This window comes from Delphinus delphis, chromosome 12, assembly GCF_949987515.2.
Source record: "Delphinus delphis chromosome 12, mDelDel1.2, whole genome shotgun sequence".
NCBI classification, from domain to species: domain Eukaryota; kingdom Metazoa; phylum Chordata; class Mammalia; order Artiodactyla; family Delphinidae; genus Delphinus; species Delphinus delphis.
Genome location: NC_082694.2, coordinates 48,517,708 through 48,534,915, shown reverse-complemented (window position 1 = coordinate 48,534,915; position 17,208 = coordinate 48,517,708). Strand labels below are relative to the sequence as shown.

The following is a 17,208-nucleotide window of genomic DNA, read 5'->3' as shown; positions in this document are numbered from 1 at the left end:
TAAAGAAGATGTGGTGGCATCTTAGCCATAAAAAAGAATTAAATAATGCCAATGTTTGCAGCAACATGGATGGACCTAGAGATTATCATACTAAGTGAAGTACGTCAGAGAAAGACAAATATTATATGACATCACTTATATGTGAAATCTAAAATACAGCACAAATGAATTTATTTACAAAACAGAAACAGACTCACAGACATAGAAAACAAACTTATGGTTACCAAAGGGGAAGGGGGGGGGAAACTGAAAGTGTGGGGTTAAAAGATTCACACTACCATATATAAAATAAACAACGAGGATTTACTATATAGCACAGGAAACTATATTCAATATCTTATAATAAACTATAATGGAAAATAATGGAAAAAAAAGAATATAGATAAATGCATATATATGTATAATCAAATCACTTTGCCATACATCTGAAACTAACACCATATTGTAAAGCCAATATACTTCAATTAAAAAAAAAAATTTGTGGTAAAATACATACTTAAAACTTTGCCGTTTTAACTATTTTAAGTGTATAATTCAATGGCATTAATCATATTCACAATGTCATGCAACTATCTATTTCCAAAACATTTTTTATTACCCAAACTCTGCAACCATTAACAATAAATTCACATTACCCCCAACCACCTGAGTCCCTGATGATTTCTAATTTACATTATTTCAATGAATTTGCCCATTCTAGGTAACTCATATAAGTGGATTCATAGAGTTTTCATCAAATTGTTCCACCACTAGCAAACTGTTTTCTACAGCAACTGTGTCATTTTACATTCCCACCAGAAATGTACAAGAGTTCCAATTTCACAATGTCCTTTACAAAATTTGTTATTTTCCATTTTTTGGACTGTAGTCATCCTAGTAGATGTGAAATGGTATATCATTGTGGTTTTGATTTGCATTTCCCTAATCACTAATGATATGGGACTTTTTATGAGCTTACTGGCCATTTGTATTATATATTCTACTGAGAAATGTTTAGTCAAGCCCTCTGCACATTGGGTTTTTGTTTTTTTTATTTTATGAGTTCCTTATATATTCTGTATATTAAACTCTTAGATACATGATTTGCAAATGTTTTCTATCATCCTGTAGGTTGTCTTTTCACTTTTTTTTGTTTTATTGATGGATAACTGACATATAGCATTGTATTAGTTTCAGGTGTACAACATAATGATTTGATGTATGTATATACTGCAAAATGATTACTACAAGTTTGGTTAGCACACATCACCTCACCTAGTTAAAATTTTGGGTTTGTGTGATAAGAACTTTTAAAATCTACTCTCTTAGCAACTTTCAAATATATGATAGTCTTGATAGTCCCCATGCTGTACATACATCCCCAGAACTTATTTATCTTATAACTGGAAGTTTGTACCTTTTGACCAACTTCACCCATTGTACCCATCCCCATTCCAGACTCTGGCAACCACTACTGTCAATTTCTTGATAAGGTCCTGTGATGCACAAAAGATTTAATATTGATAAAGTCCAATTTACCTATTTTTTCTTCTGTTGCTTGTGCTTTTCCAAGGTCATAAAAATTTACCCCTATATTTTCTTCTAAAAGTTTATGTTTTTAGTTCTTATATTTAGGTCATTGATTTATCTTGGATTAATTTTTGTATATAGTGTAAGAAAGGGATTTAACTTCATTCTTTTGCATGTGGAAATTCAATTGTCTTAGCACCATTTGTCAAGGAAATTATTCTTTCCCCATCAAATGATCCCAGCATGCTTATCAAAAATCAACTGACCAGAAATGTATAGGTTTATTTCTAGATTTTCAATTCTATTTCATCAGTTTATATGTATATCCTTATGCCAGTACCACACATATGTATACACTTATGCCAGTACCACATTGCTTTAATTATTGTAGCTTTGTAATAAGTTTAAAATTGAAATGCATGAGTTTTCTTGATTTTGTTCTTCTCTTCCAAGATTATTTTGGCCATTCATGGTCTCATTAAATTCCATAGGAATTTGAGGATAGGCTTTTCCATTTCTGCCAAAAAAAAAAAAAAAAATGCTACTGGAATTTTGGTAAAGATTCCATTGAATCTGTGAGATTAAGTCTTCCTACCCAAGAATACAAGACACCTTTCCAATTATTTAGGTCTTTAATTTCTTTCAGCAATGTTCTGCTGTTTTCAATGTACAAGTCTTTCACCTCCTTGGTTAAATTGATTTCTATATTTTTAGATGCTATTGTAAATGGAATAGCTTTTGTAATTTCATTTTTGGATTGTTCATTGCAGGTGTATAGAAACAAAACTGATTTTTGTGTGTTGAACTTGTACCCTACAACTTTGGTGAATTCATTTATTAGCTTTAGCAGCTTTCTTGTGGATTCTTTGGGATTATATGTATACACACACACACACACACATATATACATACATACATATATATACACACATATATACATGCCATATATAGAGAGAGATAATTTTACTTTCTCTTTCCAGTTTGGATTTCCTTTCTTTTTCCTGTCTGATTTCTCTGGTGCAGTGATGAATATCATAGTGAAAATGGGCATCCTGTCTTTTCCTGATCTTAGGTGCAAAAAATTTTAGTTTTTCACCATTGAGTATAATGTAGGGTGATATTTTTGTAAATGCCTCTTATCATGTTGAAGTTCCCTTCTTTTCATAGTTTTTTTTTTTTTTTTTTTTTTTTGGTATGTTTTTGTCATGAAAAAATGTTGGGTTTTGTCAAAAGCGTTTTCTGCATCAAGATGACCATGCTTTGTTTTGTTTTGTTTTATTCCTTGGTTCTATTAACATGGTATATTACATTGATTGATGTTCTTATGTTGTAATTCAGCATTCACTTGGTTGCTGTAAACATCTGACTTTTCCAGAGTTCTGAAAAATTTGGTTCTGACAGTTTATTCTCATTTTGATGTTATTGTGAAGTGATGAAAGTTTGAAGCTGCCTATTCCATTTTGCTTATGCCACTTTTTATTTTACTTTTTGTCACATTTGATATCATAATTATTGAAAGTATCTATGCAGATATTTCCCTCAACATATGTTAGCTATTATCAATCATAACTATAATATTTTGTTGTGTGTAGACACTCAATCTCTTATAAGGTTCATTGGTTTTTGCATTATTTGTTGAAGTTCTTTTGAACACTTCTAAATATAAGGGACCTAGCCAGACATAACAAAAAGATATGAAGATGAGAAAAACATAATCCTACCAGTGAGGAATTTACTGTGCTGTAGGTAACAACATGAAGTTATAATACTATGTAAAATATATGAATATTCTGACATGGTTACTAGCACCATTCAGTTAGGTATCCAGAAAAGACAGAAGTTTGCTCTTCTCTCCCAAAAGAACTACAAATACCTTGAATGTGGGGAGTACCTTTCCTATTTCCTTTTACACGGAGAGTAGGAACTAGGCATATTGCTGGAGAATATGTATTCATTCCTTGGAGCTCCAATATTTGGCACTGTAGCCTTGTAGGAGGTGAATCTGAACTATGTTTTTCACAATCACATTATCTTTCAATGAAAATGTAGCAATAGCTCATGGAAACTTGAAACTCTATAACAGTCTGAAACCCATTGTTCACAGATACTTACAATCCTGACTTAAACTAAATCGAATAACAGAAATTCATGGATTTTAATAGTATCCATTAAATGGAGTTTACCAGCTGAGAACATACTGCTTTTTTAAAAATATATATATAATATTAATACTAGGTTTTTTTCTATAAAGTGAAAAACAACAATTGGTTGGGGAGCAAAAAGTCTGTCTAATATTAAGTATCTGGAAGGAAAACATATGCTCAATGTTTTTGTTCTCTGCTTTATTTATAATAATTTATTGGAAAAAGAAGAGAAAGATCATAAAAAAATATTCAGAACCTGTTACAAAGGTTATTTTCAAAGAGGAGATTTAAGAAAAATATAAAATGAGACTGGGTTCAGTAACAAATATTACTACCAAAAGTTAAATTCCCATAAATCAACACTCTGTAGCTATAGCAACCTTGCAAGGTAGCACAAAAGGGCTCATCTTTATGCAACACAGTTTTATAAAATCTATCATCCTGGATGTGACAGTATGTACTATCTTTTGTGATCTGCTATGACATCCTAATACATAGACATTATTAACTATAACCAATGGCTCATTTATTACCGGTCAAGTAAAGTTATTTCTTAAATACACACGTTTAAAATTAAAATGAGGTGTTTAAACAGTTAAGCTTACTAGCCATAAATTACCAAAAATAATACGAGTGATGCCAACTTTGTCGATATTCTTAAACATAATTAAAAACATCAACAATTCTTTATGTTTATTTTCAACAATTTTATTCTAGACTAAAGAAAACTAATCAAAGTGCTATGATGACCCCATAATGAAACCTTCCAAAAAAAAAAAAATCTCCTTGGTCTGAAAGCATACAAAACTCTGACATAACTGAGTGAAAATATGAAAATGAAGTTCTCCCAGGAGACTTGTAGAACATACCTGCTGAAACCAGCAGTATCATTAACAATTCCCACAATGGCCTCAATGTGAAAGCAAATAGATTTTATTTCATTTAGATATTTCTGATGATGAGATTGGAAAAAAAATCTACATTAAGAACTTTTGGAATAGTTTATGAATATATTTTTGGCCATAAGGTATAAATTATAAATTGTAAATAATTCTGTATATTGTTGATATACATATATACAGTCATCCCTCAATATCTGCTAGGGATTGGTTCTAGGACCCCTCCCACAGATATCAAAATCAGTGGATGTTCAAGTTCTTTATATAAAATGGCATGGTATTTGCATATAATATATGCACATCATCCCATAAATTTTACATCACCTTGATTACTTATAACACCTAATGCAATGTAAGTGCTATGTAAACAGTTGCCAGTGTGAAGCAAATTCAAGTTCTGCTTTTTGAAACTCTAGAATTTTACTTTTTTCAAATATTTTTGATCCAATTGCTTGAATCTGTCAGAGAGCGCAGCTTTTACTTTAACCTCAAATTTATTTATTGAATCTGTGGATGCAGAACCCATGGATACAGAGGTCTGACTCATGTGTATGTCTGTGTGTCTGTGTGTGTGTGTATCCTTTGTCTACACCATTTAGTTTAGCACAAAGAGATTGATTGGTGTTGTAAGTGCACTTTAGATAACTGTCTCTCCTCAAATAACTCTTTGAGAGGGGAAATAAAACATAAAATATCTGGAATATTTTAGTATGGAATTTAACCCACATATTAAGTATAAAGAACTCTGTAATTTGTTTTGGAATAAGATCTGGTTTGGTTTTAACTAATACAGAGATTTTTATTTGATCATTTTATAGACTACTAAAACCATTTTTGTGCTTCCTTTTAAGTAGTCTACTGGGGAGTGTAACAAACATATACTGCTGACTTAATGTGAAATCGCATATATAGGTATTTACCCAAACATTTTTATGAATGGCTAGATAATTTGTACTCAGAATAAAGGGGAAAGCACATATAAATGAGAAGAATAAAAGGGAGAGAGTTGTTAGGAAAATAAAGGTAGTCATTTCCTTAATATTCTTGAACATATATTGTCAAATTTTCATCTAATGGGTTCTTTTAGAAGGCAATAAAATGGTGGTTTTAAAAGAGCTCTGGAGGGCTTCCCTGGTGGCGCAGTGGTTGAGAGTCCGCCTGCCGATGCAGGGGACAGGGGTTCGTGCCCCGCTCCGGGAAGATCCCACACGCCGCGGAGCGGCTAGGCTCGTGAGCCATGGCCACTGAGCCTGTGTGACCAGAGCCTGTGCTCCACAACGGGAGAGGCCACAACAGTGAGAGGCCTGCGTACAGCAAAAAAAAAAAAAAAAAAAAAAAAAAAAAAGAGCTCTGGAAAATTCTGAGACCCAAATATTTTATTTTATTTGTCATAATACCCTAGTTTCTATTTAAATAAATGCTTCTAATTTTAAAAAAAGAAAAAATTATTATGCACACAATTATTATACAGAGAAAAATCAGACAAAAATCTCATAAGGCTTGAGATACAGAAAATAACAAACAAAAGAAAAATTATGAATAGAACTCTGAAGGCTCAAGCGAAGTTATCTCTGCTTGGAAACAAATTACCTTATTAAACTCCATGTTCTATCAATAGTCACTTGGGTGGTTGGGTGGGAGTGTTTGTGTGAAACAGACAATATGTCCATCTAAGAAACAGTAAGCCCACTGAACAGTCATGAGACATTTGCTCATATTCTGCCTGGCAAGTTTTAAACATCCTTTAAGGACACAGTTTTTATTTTGTTCTTTTTGTCTCCAAGAATAGGTACATTGTCCTTTGGAGAACCTAAGTTCTAAAGTATCCAAAGAAATACATTAGCATCATTATCTCAGTCATCAATTCACAAACATGTGCTCCTCTAATATGGCCATCATTGGCCTTCGTGTGTCTTTCCCAGGGAAAAAAAATTAGTCAAGTGAACCTAAAAGAATTTTCAGCATATGCTAAAACTGGGATGAGGATTATGACAGATATACACTAGAAAACAGGGCTTTTAATATGCACTTATTACAGTTAGTGGTAATAATCAATTGTCATAATATATTTTTCTTGCAAAATTAATAAAATTATCTAAAAATAAATGCGACTAAGCCTCATTTTATTCAAATTTATTTATTTATTTCAAATTTATATTTTTTAGCATACCAAAGAGATCTGACCAACTCCAATTTAACTAGAGTTCTGGTGTTGGAACAGAAAATTCTTGCATCTCCCCTCTAATTGATTCAGTAGAGTACTATGGTCTACTTTTATTCTCTTGGATTGCCTAGCTCTATATAAAAACCAAGCACTTAAACATTTTTACAAGAATATCAGTTTCAGATATATAATAGGCTACTGAATACCATCTTACTGAGAAAGCTAACAGGATTTGTAAATACTCAGAATAGTTAAAACCTTCAGAAATATTCTCCTGCCCTAAAAACTCAATAACTGCTGGTACAGTTCCCAGAGTGGGGTAGAGGTCTTAAACACAAGAAGCTTTGGAAAAATGTTGCAAACTTTTGACAGCTTGACTTTAGTCTCTTGATATCCATGAATTAAAATATCAGAACTGTGTTCAGACATATACCTTTTGATATACTGAGCTTGCAATCTGACATACATTTCTTCATAACTGTCAACAGCTGCCATATATTTAATTTTTCCATTATGTTTCATCCATGCTCATGCACTATGCTCACGGTGAGGGGAAAGATGAGACTTAGTCACTGGTATGCGTAGGAAGCTGTTTCCATGTTTAAGGAATAGACTCAAGGGGCTCTGTCAGAGAGCGCAGCTTTTACTTTAACCTCAAATTATTTACTTGGACTCTAGTTCTTGCCAAAATTCACACCAAATTGTAAAATAGTTAACTCTTTATTTTTCCTGTAGGGAAAACAAAACAAAACAAGAGCATCCCTTTTAAGGGAAAAAAGTAGAAAAGGCCCAGTAATATATAACTGGTGTGTTTCAAACTTTTATTCAGCCACTAACTTTTCCATTGGTAACCATCCCTGCACAGAGAAATAATATCTGTTTTCTCAATCCTTCAAGACAAGAATGATGGCAGAGGTGTCTGGGAGGAAACAGAGAGCACTCTTGAAAAATTGTCAGAATGAATCTAGAAAGGCACTCAAAACACTACCTTATGCTCTCCTCTATTTCTTTACTCCTCACAAAAGTCAAAACTGACTCAACGTTTTATTGAATTATAGCACTTCCAGAAAAATGGTATGAATATTACTATCAAACATTAAAAAAAGTAAAACCTTTAGAAATTGTAAAAGGGAAAGAGGGGAGATGGTCAAGACCCAAACAGAGTACACGCACAGACAGGAAGAAAAGGAAGTCCATGAGATTTGGTCAGAGGAGGCTGAAATTCAGGACTTTTTCTAATTCTACTTTGGTAGAGGTCTCATGCCAGTCAGTACTGAGAAGAAAGAACAGCCCAGCCCAGGGCTCTGATGGGACTGAGAATGGTAAAGAAAGCGGTGGATGTGGGAGGGATTAGAACAGAAAGAAATGCAAAGTGGGAGGGAAGGCTATACAATTAATCAAGTAACTGGGAGAGTTAACACATTAGACATAAGTTCCCTCCTTCTCTCCTTCCTTTCTTTTCTCTCCCTCCTCCCTCCCTCTTCCTCCTCCCTCTTTCTCTCTTTCTGCAGAAATCTTGAAGTACAATAAGTGTAATCCATTATCAGCTTCAAAAAAAGTATAATATTCCTTGCATTTAATAACAAATTCTGTTTTGACAACAGCAGATTCCTAATTGCCCTAACAATGTACTCTCAATAATCACACACAATCAGAATAACACAGGTACTCAATTTTAATTCTATGGCTTAACTCTAACTTTCACATGAAAATTAGCACAAATCACTACTTACATACTATCTCTGATTAAGAAATGGCTTCTTCTTGACCTGATGGATTTGATAACCACCTGTTTTAAGAATTTGCTTTCCTGTTTTAGTATCTTTTTAGGATTGTCACAACATGGAAACAATTCCTTGTTGTTTGAAAATATCAGATTATAATATACCTAATTGGTATTCTACTTGACAAATCAGACTATCATAGCCTAAAAAACAAAGTTAAATCTTAGCACAGCAGCTAAGATTTTCATTGCATTTAGACACAACTTGATCATTTTTCACTCTTCTAGTAAAAAAGGATCACTCTGGAAATGTGAAGACTGATACAGAATTTTAGTGTTGTACACTGTCTCTTCAAGTACTCTGTATTTAAAATCATACCAAGATTTCAAATTGGCTCATATCAGATGTGCCCTCTTTCAGAAGTCTTTTGGACGGCCCCTCAGAACGGAAGTGTTCTCTAAGCTCTTCAGAACGTCCAAAGCACTGTGTTCCTGTATTTTTTAATACACTCTTTTATATTAATATGTTCAGTTATTTAAAGACAGGAACTATGTTTTTCTTTCTTCAGTGATTCCTACTCCACCTGTCACTGACTTCTACACACATAGCAAACGCTCAATAAATATTTCTTAAGTTCAGGCAAATTAAAAGCAGTCTTCCATTAAAACAAATTAAAAACAATTTCTGGCAGTAGCTGCTTTCCAATTTTATTTTTTTAACCTCAGATTCAAAATAAGATTTCAGAAATAAAGAAATGTAATTTTAACAGTGAAATACATTTATGTAGTTGCTGTATATATTTGAATTAAGTACAATTTAATTTATATGATAGGGCTAAAAACCTTCCTACAGGTAACAACTTTTCACTTAAATATAGAATAAAACTTTGGTTGCATCACTGATTTATGTTCTAATATTCCATTTTAGGCAAATTGTGGAAAATATAAATACTGTGAAAAACTTTATACTTATCACCTTTAAAAAATGTTCATAAACAAAACTGGATACAATATATAATATACACTTAGGAAAATACAGTATTTTACTAAATATTATACCAAGTTATTCCTTCTTAAACATTTAAGTCTTTTCTATAAGCTGCTTTCCAATAACCAATAAAAAGGCACTTTTTCTAAAGATGTAATATTTTTGGAATAAATACAATTTATAAGTATTTAGAATATCTTTATAATACTACATATTAATAACTTCTTAGTACTTCTTTGCTCATGTTATCACCTTAAGATTTCACATTAATATAAGAGGCTGTTTAAAATATTTACAAATGATGTGACTGATAAGAGATTAATCTCCAAAATTTACAAACAGCTCATGTAGCTCAATATCAAAAAAAAACAAAAAATGGGCAGAAGACTTGAATAAACATTTCTCCAAAGAAGACATACAGATGGCCAAGAAGCACATGAAAAGATGCTCAACATCACTAATTATTAGAGAAAAGCAAATCAAAACTACAATGAGATATCACCTCACACCAGTCAGAATGGCCATCATCAAAAAGTCTATAACCAATTAATGCTGGAGAGGGTGTGAGGAAAAGGAAGCCCTCCTACACTGTTGGTGGAAATGTAAATTGGTACAGCCACTATGGAGAACAGTACGGATGTTCCTTAAAATACTAAAAATAGAGCTACCATATGATCCAGCAATCCAAGTCCTGGGCATATATCTGGAGAAAAACATGGTTCAAAAGGATACATGCACCCCAATGTTCACTGCATCACTGTTTACAATAACCAAGACATGGAAGCAACCTAAATGGTCATCGACAGAGGAATGGATAAAGAAGATGTGGTACATATATACAATGGAATATTACTCAGCCATTAAAAAGAATGAAATAACACCATTTGCAGCAACATGGATGGACCTAGAGATTATCATACTAAGTGAAGTAAGTCAGACAGAAAGACAAATATTATGTGATATCACATATATGTGGAATCAAAAAAAAAAAGATACAAACGAACTCATTTACAAAACAGAAACAGACTCACAGACTTACAGAACGAACTTATGGTTATCGGGGGAAGGGTGGGGAGGAGGGATAGACTGGGAGTTTGGGATTGACATGTACACACTGCTATATTTAAAACAGATAACCAGCAAGGACCTACTATATAGCACAGGGAACGCTGCTCAATATTCTGTAATAACCTAAATGGGAAAAAATTCTGAAAAAGAATATATATGTATATATATATATATATATATATATATATATATATATATATATATATATGTGAATCACTTTGCTATACACCTGAAACTAACACAACATTGTTAATCTACTATAATCCAATACTGTATAAAATAAAAACTAATAAAAATTAAAAATAAACTGTTATTTCCTAAAAAAAAAAGGAGGCCATCTATTTTTTTAATTGTGATACTTAATTTTTATTGAAGTAAAGCACACTAAATCAAACCAATTACAAAGATACATGTGTCACACCAAGAACCAAAATGCTTTCAATTTTTCAGACAGTTTTAATGCCATGGGAAAACCGCTCACAATGTTAAAAAATGAAAAAAGCAAGATACAGTACCATATATGCAGCATGATCTCAACTATGAAATAATTTTAATATTTATACATTGAAAAAAAAGACTGAAAGAGAATGCACCAAACATTTAACTGCAGTTAGCTCTATATAGTGGGAAAACAAGATACTGAATTTTTTACTTTTTGGAAATTTTCAAATTTTCCAAGAAATTAGTATTTATAAATCAGAAAACTAGTGAAAAAAGTTAAACTTAAATGTTAAACTGCTTCACAACTACCAATGGATTATTAAGGAAGTACTAGGTGAGTAAACTGGCTTTGAGGCATGGCTACATGGACTCTTTCACCTCAGTGAAAAAAAATGTCCAAGAAAATTTTATTGCAAATTCATAACAGCTTTGTATTATATATGTTGGAAGCTTTAGTTAAGTCCTACCCCCAGAAAATTCAGTAGCTAACATCTAATCTTAATATACAGAAAATGCCAACTTTTCATCAAAAATTTAATGCTATCATAATTGCCTTAATTGTTCTTGCTCTCAGAGGCTGGTCTGAACAAAGGGTATAATTTAAAAATTCCAGGGCTTCCCTGGTGGTGCGGTGGTTGAGAGTCTGCCTGCTGATGCAGGGGACATGGGTTCGTGCCCCGGTCCGGGAAGATCCCACGTGCCGCAGAGCGGCTAGGCCCGTGTGCCAGGGCCGCTGAGCCTGCGCGTCCGGAGCCTGTGCTCCACAATGGGAGAGGCCACAGCAGTGAGAGGCCCGCGTACCGCAAATAAATAAATAAATAAAATTCCAGCCTTCAGAAGTTTCAATTAAAGATTAGTTGAAATAATCAATTTTAAGCAATTAAGAGATGAGATTTGCTTTTGGTGCATTAATCTCTTACATCTTAATTTCCAAATAAGTGTTTAAAACATTTTACTGTCAAATAATTATTGACAGTTCTGTTATTTCAGGAAGATGCAGAATGCAACATTCAACAAGCATTTATTAAGAATCTACTGTGTTCCGCACTTTGTGCTAGGAGTGTGGGCAAGAGGAGGAAAAGGGATTCTGAAAGGTGGTTGGATATAAATCCCCCACAGGTCAGTTCTAATTCTGTAAAACAGAAAATTGCCAAGAAGTTTCTTTCATACTGTACTATCGGTTTAAAAGCACTTAACCTAAGTATTTGTGTGGCTGTCAATGTTTGTTTCTATATATTTAGCTTTATCAATGGAAGGAATGAAGAGTGATAGAAAAGGGGAGAGACACAGAACCAAGCATAAATAATCAAATTTCTTCTTAAGCATACAGATCTCAACTTTATCAGGAAGATATGTTCTCACCAAAATTTGGTAACTTCTCTAGTACACACAGGCCAAAAAATGTTCTGACAAATAACAAAAGCTACAAAACCTGTGCTCAAAGGAGAAAGAAAATCCTATTGGTCCATGCTGCCTAAAATCACAGCTTTCCAAAACTCTAGGCGAATAAGGGATCCATTTTATGACAAATTAGGAATCTGCCTTACATTTTTTTCTAGGTAAAAGTTCCTACCTGACCTTACACCCCGAATACGATATCAAATGAATGCATTTTTCTTATATGGCCCTTCACCCAGTCTCTCCAGATCCAAGAATCTTGCCAAGCAACTTAATGATTTAAGAGAGTAAGGATCACCACATATGACAGAAAAAGACTTTGTTAGACAAAAAAGAAAAGCCAGATATGGAGGCTATTAACTCCTAAGGCGATGGCACTGTGCCTCAATCTGATTACCTGGGATTACATGCTTCAAGCTTTCTAACAATACAATTCTATTAGGCTAGAAACTCCTTGAGAGATTATGTGATTCATCTTTGTATCACCTGTCCCTATCAGTAACCTCTAATAAATGGAATGCTTGGCTGTTTTCTGTTTTCAATAAATGTTGGGCAATAGGAAAGGCTGCAGAATAACAATATACATTTGCATTTTTAAATGACCACACCTTCCACAGAAGGATTTTAATTGCAGAAATCAGAACTCATAACACCACAGCCAGCCAAACACACACACACACACACACACACACAAACACACACGAGGGTTTCCAGACTAAAAATGCTTCAGACTTCAACCCTCACTAAAAACCTATCTTTTCTTAACACACAAAAGCGTTTTCACAAAAACAAACAAACAAAACAAAACAAAAACCTTTCCTTTTGTTTCTTTCCTTTTGGGGGGGAAATTCTCCAATACCATATTAAAGGCTAGACTGCCTGCATTTGCCTAAGACCCTTTCGGTACTTACAAGTGTAGTAACCCACTGTCTTTTTTAAACTTATGTTGTTTAAACACGAAAGGAACTTGAACTTGAGCAAGGAGATACCTTAAAGCCAAATGCCAGTGACAGCAATGGCTCCAACCAGTGACTAACACCAGACCCTGTGTGAACTGATGAATTTTACAGAGGGTCAACCCAGGCCCAATGGGGTTAGTTCCCTGTACTGCAGTCAAAAATGCCATCAAAATAACTTTTGGGGGCTTCCCTGGTGGCGCAGAGGTTGGGAGTCCGCCTGCCGATGCAGGAGACGCGGGTTCGTGCCCCAGTCCGGTGGGATCCCACGTGCCGCGGAGTGGCTGGGCCCGTGAGCCGTGGCCACTGGGCCTGTGCGTCCGGAGCCTGTGCTCCGCAGCGAGAGAGGCCGCAACAGTGAGAGGCCCGTGTACCGCAAAAAAAAAAAAAAAAAAAAAAAAAAGACTTTTGGAACTACTGATAAAACCAAGCATCTCTGATTTTTATGGAATAGTCTGAACCAGGGCCAGAAACCTACAAAGACCACCTACGAAATGACTGAGTGAGAGCAGGTTTTTAATAAAGTTAGCAAATGAGTGAAGTCTGACTTGGCACCCGGCTTACTCTCCCATCCAGGTCTCTATCTTCCACATATGTGCCCCATTCTAGCTCTGGACCCTTTTCACCTAATCCCCATGATGGCAAACAGAATTCAAAATGAGGAGACCAGATTTCAGTCTAAGGCTTTCTAGACACAACACTAGCTTAGGCAAGTCAGCTCAGAATCTCTCCATCCAGTAGACAGAGAGGACATCATCAACTTCACCAGTTTATACCAATATAAAATAAGCTCAAGATCTTAGCAAGTAATATAAGTAGGTAGTTAACACTAAGGTTTAACTTATCTCTTCCTCTGGAATGATATCTGCAATTTAAAAAGCCACCCTTACTGAAAAGGGAGAAAAAGTACCCTCAAAGGCCACCTGAGCTCCAGGTCTATTTTTGCAATAATGCCATCCAGAGGCAAGGAGGGCACTCATAGGACTTAGAATTAAGCAGGCGGCCTCCTTCTCTCAAGGCAAAGAACACTACATAGCGTCGTTGAAGGGTAGGTACTTTGCTTAGCTTCTCACTTTATGTATCTCCTTTTCACAGAGGAGACTGCCTTGGAGAGGTTAGCCATCTTGCCCAAGGTCATCTGGGAATGCAGCCTATATAATAAAGCCTAAATACTCTTCCTGCTAAAATGAACCAGAGGGGCTTCCCTGGTGGCGCAGTGGTTGGGAGTCCGCCTGTCGATGCAGGGGACACGGGTTCGTGCCCCGGTCTGGGAGGATCCCACATGCCGAAGAGCGGCTGGGGCCATGGGCCTGCGCATCCGGAGCCTGTGCTCCGCAACGGGAGAGGCCATAGCAGTGAGAGGCCTGCATACCGGAAAAAATAAATAAATAAATAAAATAAAATAAACCAGAAATACAGGTCACAAGCCATTCATCTTCAAGCCTACTTATCTAGATTTACTTATGGGGAAAAACCCCCGGAAGAAATACCAAACTTATGTATATTCTGATGTCTTTGGGGAAGAAAAAAAAGCCTAGAGAGCTTTCCCACACCACCTGCCAGCCCTACTAAGGAGGGGAAGGAAAGAAACCCCAAATGTACACATGTAGAGGTACTGAATTTGGGAGCCAGACAGATCTGGAATATCTGTTCTACTATTTACTGACCTGGTCTATTTTAGCCAAATAAGCCTTTCTTCATCAATAAAATGGCAATAATCCAGGGGAAGTGTGAGTTTTAAATGAGACCCTCTTCAGCAGGATGCTGATGTGACAGACACACTGAAAGAACCGCTCTAAAGGTACATCACCCTCAGGCCCCACTCTAAGTCTCAGCTGTTCAGTGTGAACAGCTGACTTTGCAGCACTCCTAATATACACCCGCTCTGTTCTCCATTCTCCTCACCCTCCTCACACTGCAGTCACCTGGGGATCTACAAGCCTCAACTCTTTGGAAAGGTTCTCTGCCCCCACTGTGTTGACTTAACAGACCTCTGAACCCCTGAGTTAAGCTCAGACACATCTATCCCAGGTTCTGTTAAAGCCAGAAGCTCCAAGACATGGCCCCTGCCCCACCGTAGCCCCAGTCTATGGGAAGGGATAGCTATGGAAACAAAGCAAACGGGGAGAGCAGGCGCCCGGCTCAGGGAAGGCTGGAGAGAATAGGGAGAACTGAAGGAAAGCTTTGTCACAGAGGAGACGTTAGATCATTCTGAAGGGCTGAACAGGCAGAAGGAAAAGCTTAGAAAAGAGCATGAAGGTATTCAAAAGATTACACAGTATGGCTAAGATATCTGCCCCTAGGTCAGATCAAATCACAAGGGCCTTACAATGTTGTGCTGGGTTCTGACTTCACCCTAGAGGACACAGGGAAACAAAGGTTATTTTTCAGTGAAGCAACAAGGTCAAAAAGATCACTCCAGTGGTCCCAGGAAAGAGGGACTGGTGAGTGGGTCAACTCAGGACTGGGAAGCAAGAGCAGGAAGGAAATAATCCCAAGAGCCCAGGACTCACCTCCTCCAGAATAGCCTTCTCTAGCCCATGGCCAGGCTGCACTGTGAAATGTCCTTTTCCGACGCCAGAATGTCTTACATATGACATCAAAATAAATTATCATATGCATTGGCCTCAACAGAAAAGGAAGCACCCTATTCAATCATATATTACCTAGAAACTGCACAGAATCTGCCACGTACGCATCTGCTGAGTGGCAAAGTGAAGAAAAGACCTGTTTTTGCTGTTGTTGAGGCTGGAACGATGAGTCCTCTCTGAACGCCTGCAGGACACCCTGGTGGAGATGTCTGCCAGGGGACAACGGGGCATACATGTTTAGCAGTCAGGAGAAAGGGTCTAAACTATAAGGACAAATTTTGGAAATTAAGACTGAAAAAGCCCTTAAAGGGACTAAGGGCTAAATCCTAGGGAATGTAACCTAAGTCACTGAAAGGTCAGAGGCCAAGGTAGCCTAAGGAGAAGACAAGAAAAGGAAAACCTCTAGAAGAGAAAGGATGACTAAGAGAGGGATAATCAGAAAGGCAGGCAGGGAACCACAAAATAGTCCAGATGATTTTCGGTCTATCTGAAAACTGTTTACATAAAAACAAGGTGCCAGCTATTAACCCAGTTCTCAGTAAATTTTCAGTAATGTTCTTATTTTAAGACTAGGATGAATAAGGAAAGGACAGAAGTCAATTTAGCACATGTGTATGCATTTCTTTGATTTCCCTGTGACTTCAGCATCCAGATAAGGAGACATCATGGTACACAGAAAATAAACAACATATGTTGCAAACAAATATAAAGCACTGGAAAATGCTTTGCAAACAAAAATAAAGCACTGGATTATATTCCTTAAACCTCAGTAGCCATTAGTTGACAGTTTTGGTTGAAACTGTTTGATAACCATTAATTGATGTACTTTTAATTGCAATTGTATAATTAAGTCTAAGGCTCATGAGGGTATGGATCAAAGGATCTTATCATCACACCCTCACTGTCTACATGAAATACTCTACAATTATCTTATGTCTTGGCCATTTGTCTTCAAATAAAGAACATATTTTAAGCATACATGGGTGCATTTGGTGGAAGTGAGAATTTAGGAGCTGATAAAGAAAAAAAGAAAAAAATACAGGGGTAACTGTCCTCTCTTTAAAGGACATGAGGCCATCTATGGATAAGAATAAATCAATGTGACCTCCTACACTAATGTTTGCTTTTGATTATAAACTTAAGTCGGCTTCAGTATACCAATTCTTTTCCTATTTCCCCCTGGCACCCCAAAACTTCATGAATTTAGACTTTCCCTCCAACGTAGAACACCAAGAACTTCAAATTGACCTCACATTTCATAGATTTGGCTAAGCAAATTATATGCAAAACCAAATTCTGACCAGCATGCACCCTAATTAAGATATTT

The 17,208-nt window shown here is 35.8% G+C and overlaps 1 protein-coding gene across 18 annotated transcripts in view; it reads right to left on the bottom strand.

Moving 5' to 3' along the window:
- NRXN1 (neurexin 1) overlaps window positions 1-17,208 on the bottom strand; it is a 1,121,172-nt gene that overhangs the window by 974,537 nt on the left and 129,427 nt on the right. Inside the window, exon 5 of one of the 18 annotated variants that reach the window (XM_060026625.1) lies at window positions 3,825-3,846. The exons of the other annotated variants lie outside the window; for them this stretch is intronic. Within the exon in view, the coding sequence (XP_059882608.1) occupies window positions 3,825-3,846 (22 nt within the window). The remainder of the gene's footprint in view (window positions 1-3,824; window positions 3,847-17,208) is intronic. 18 annotated transcript variants of the gene reach the window in all.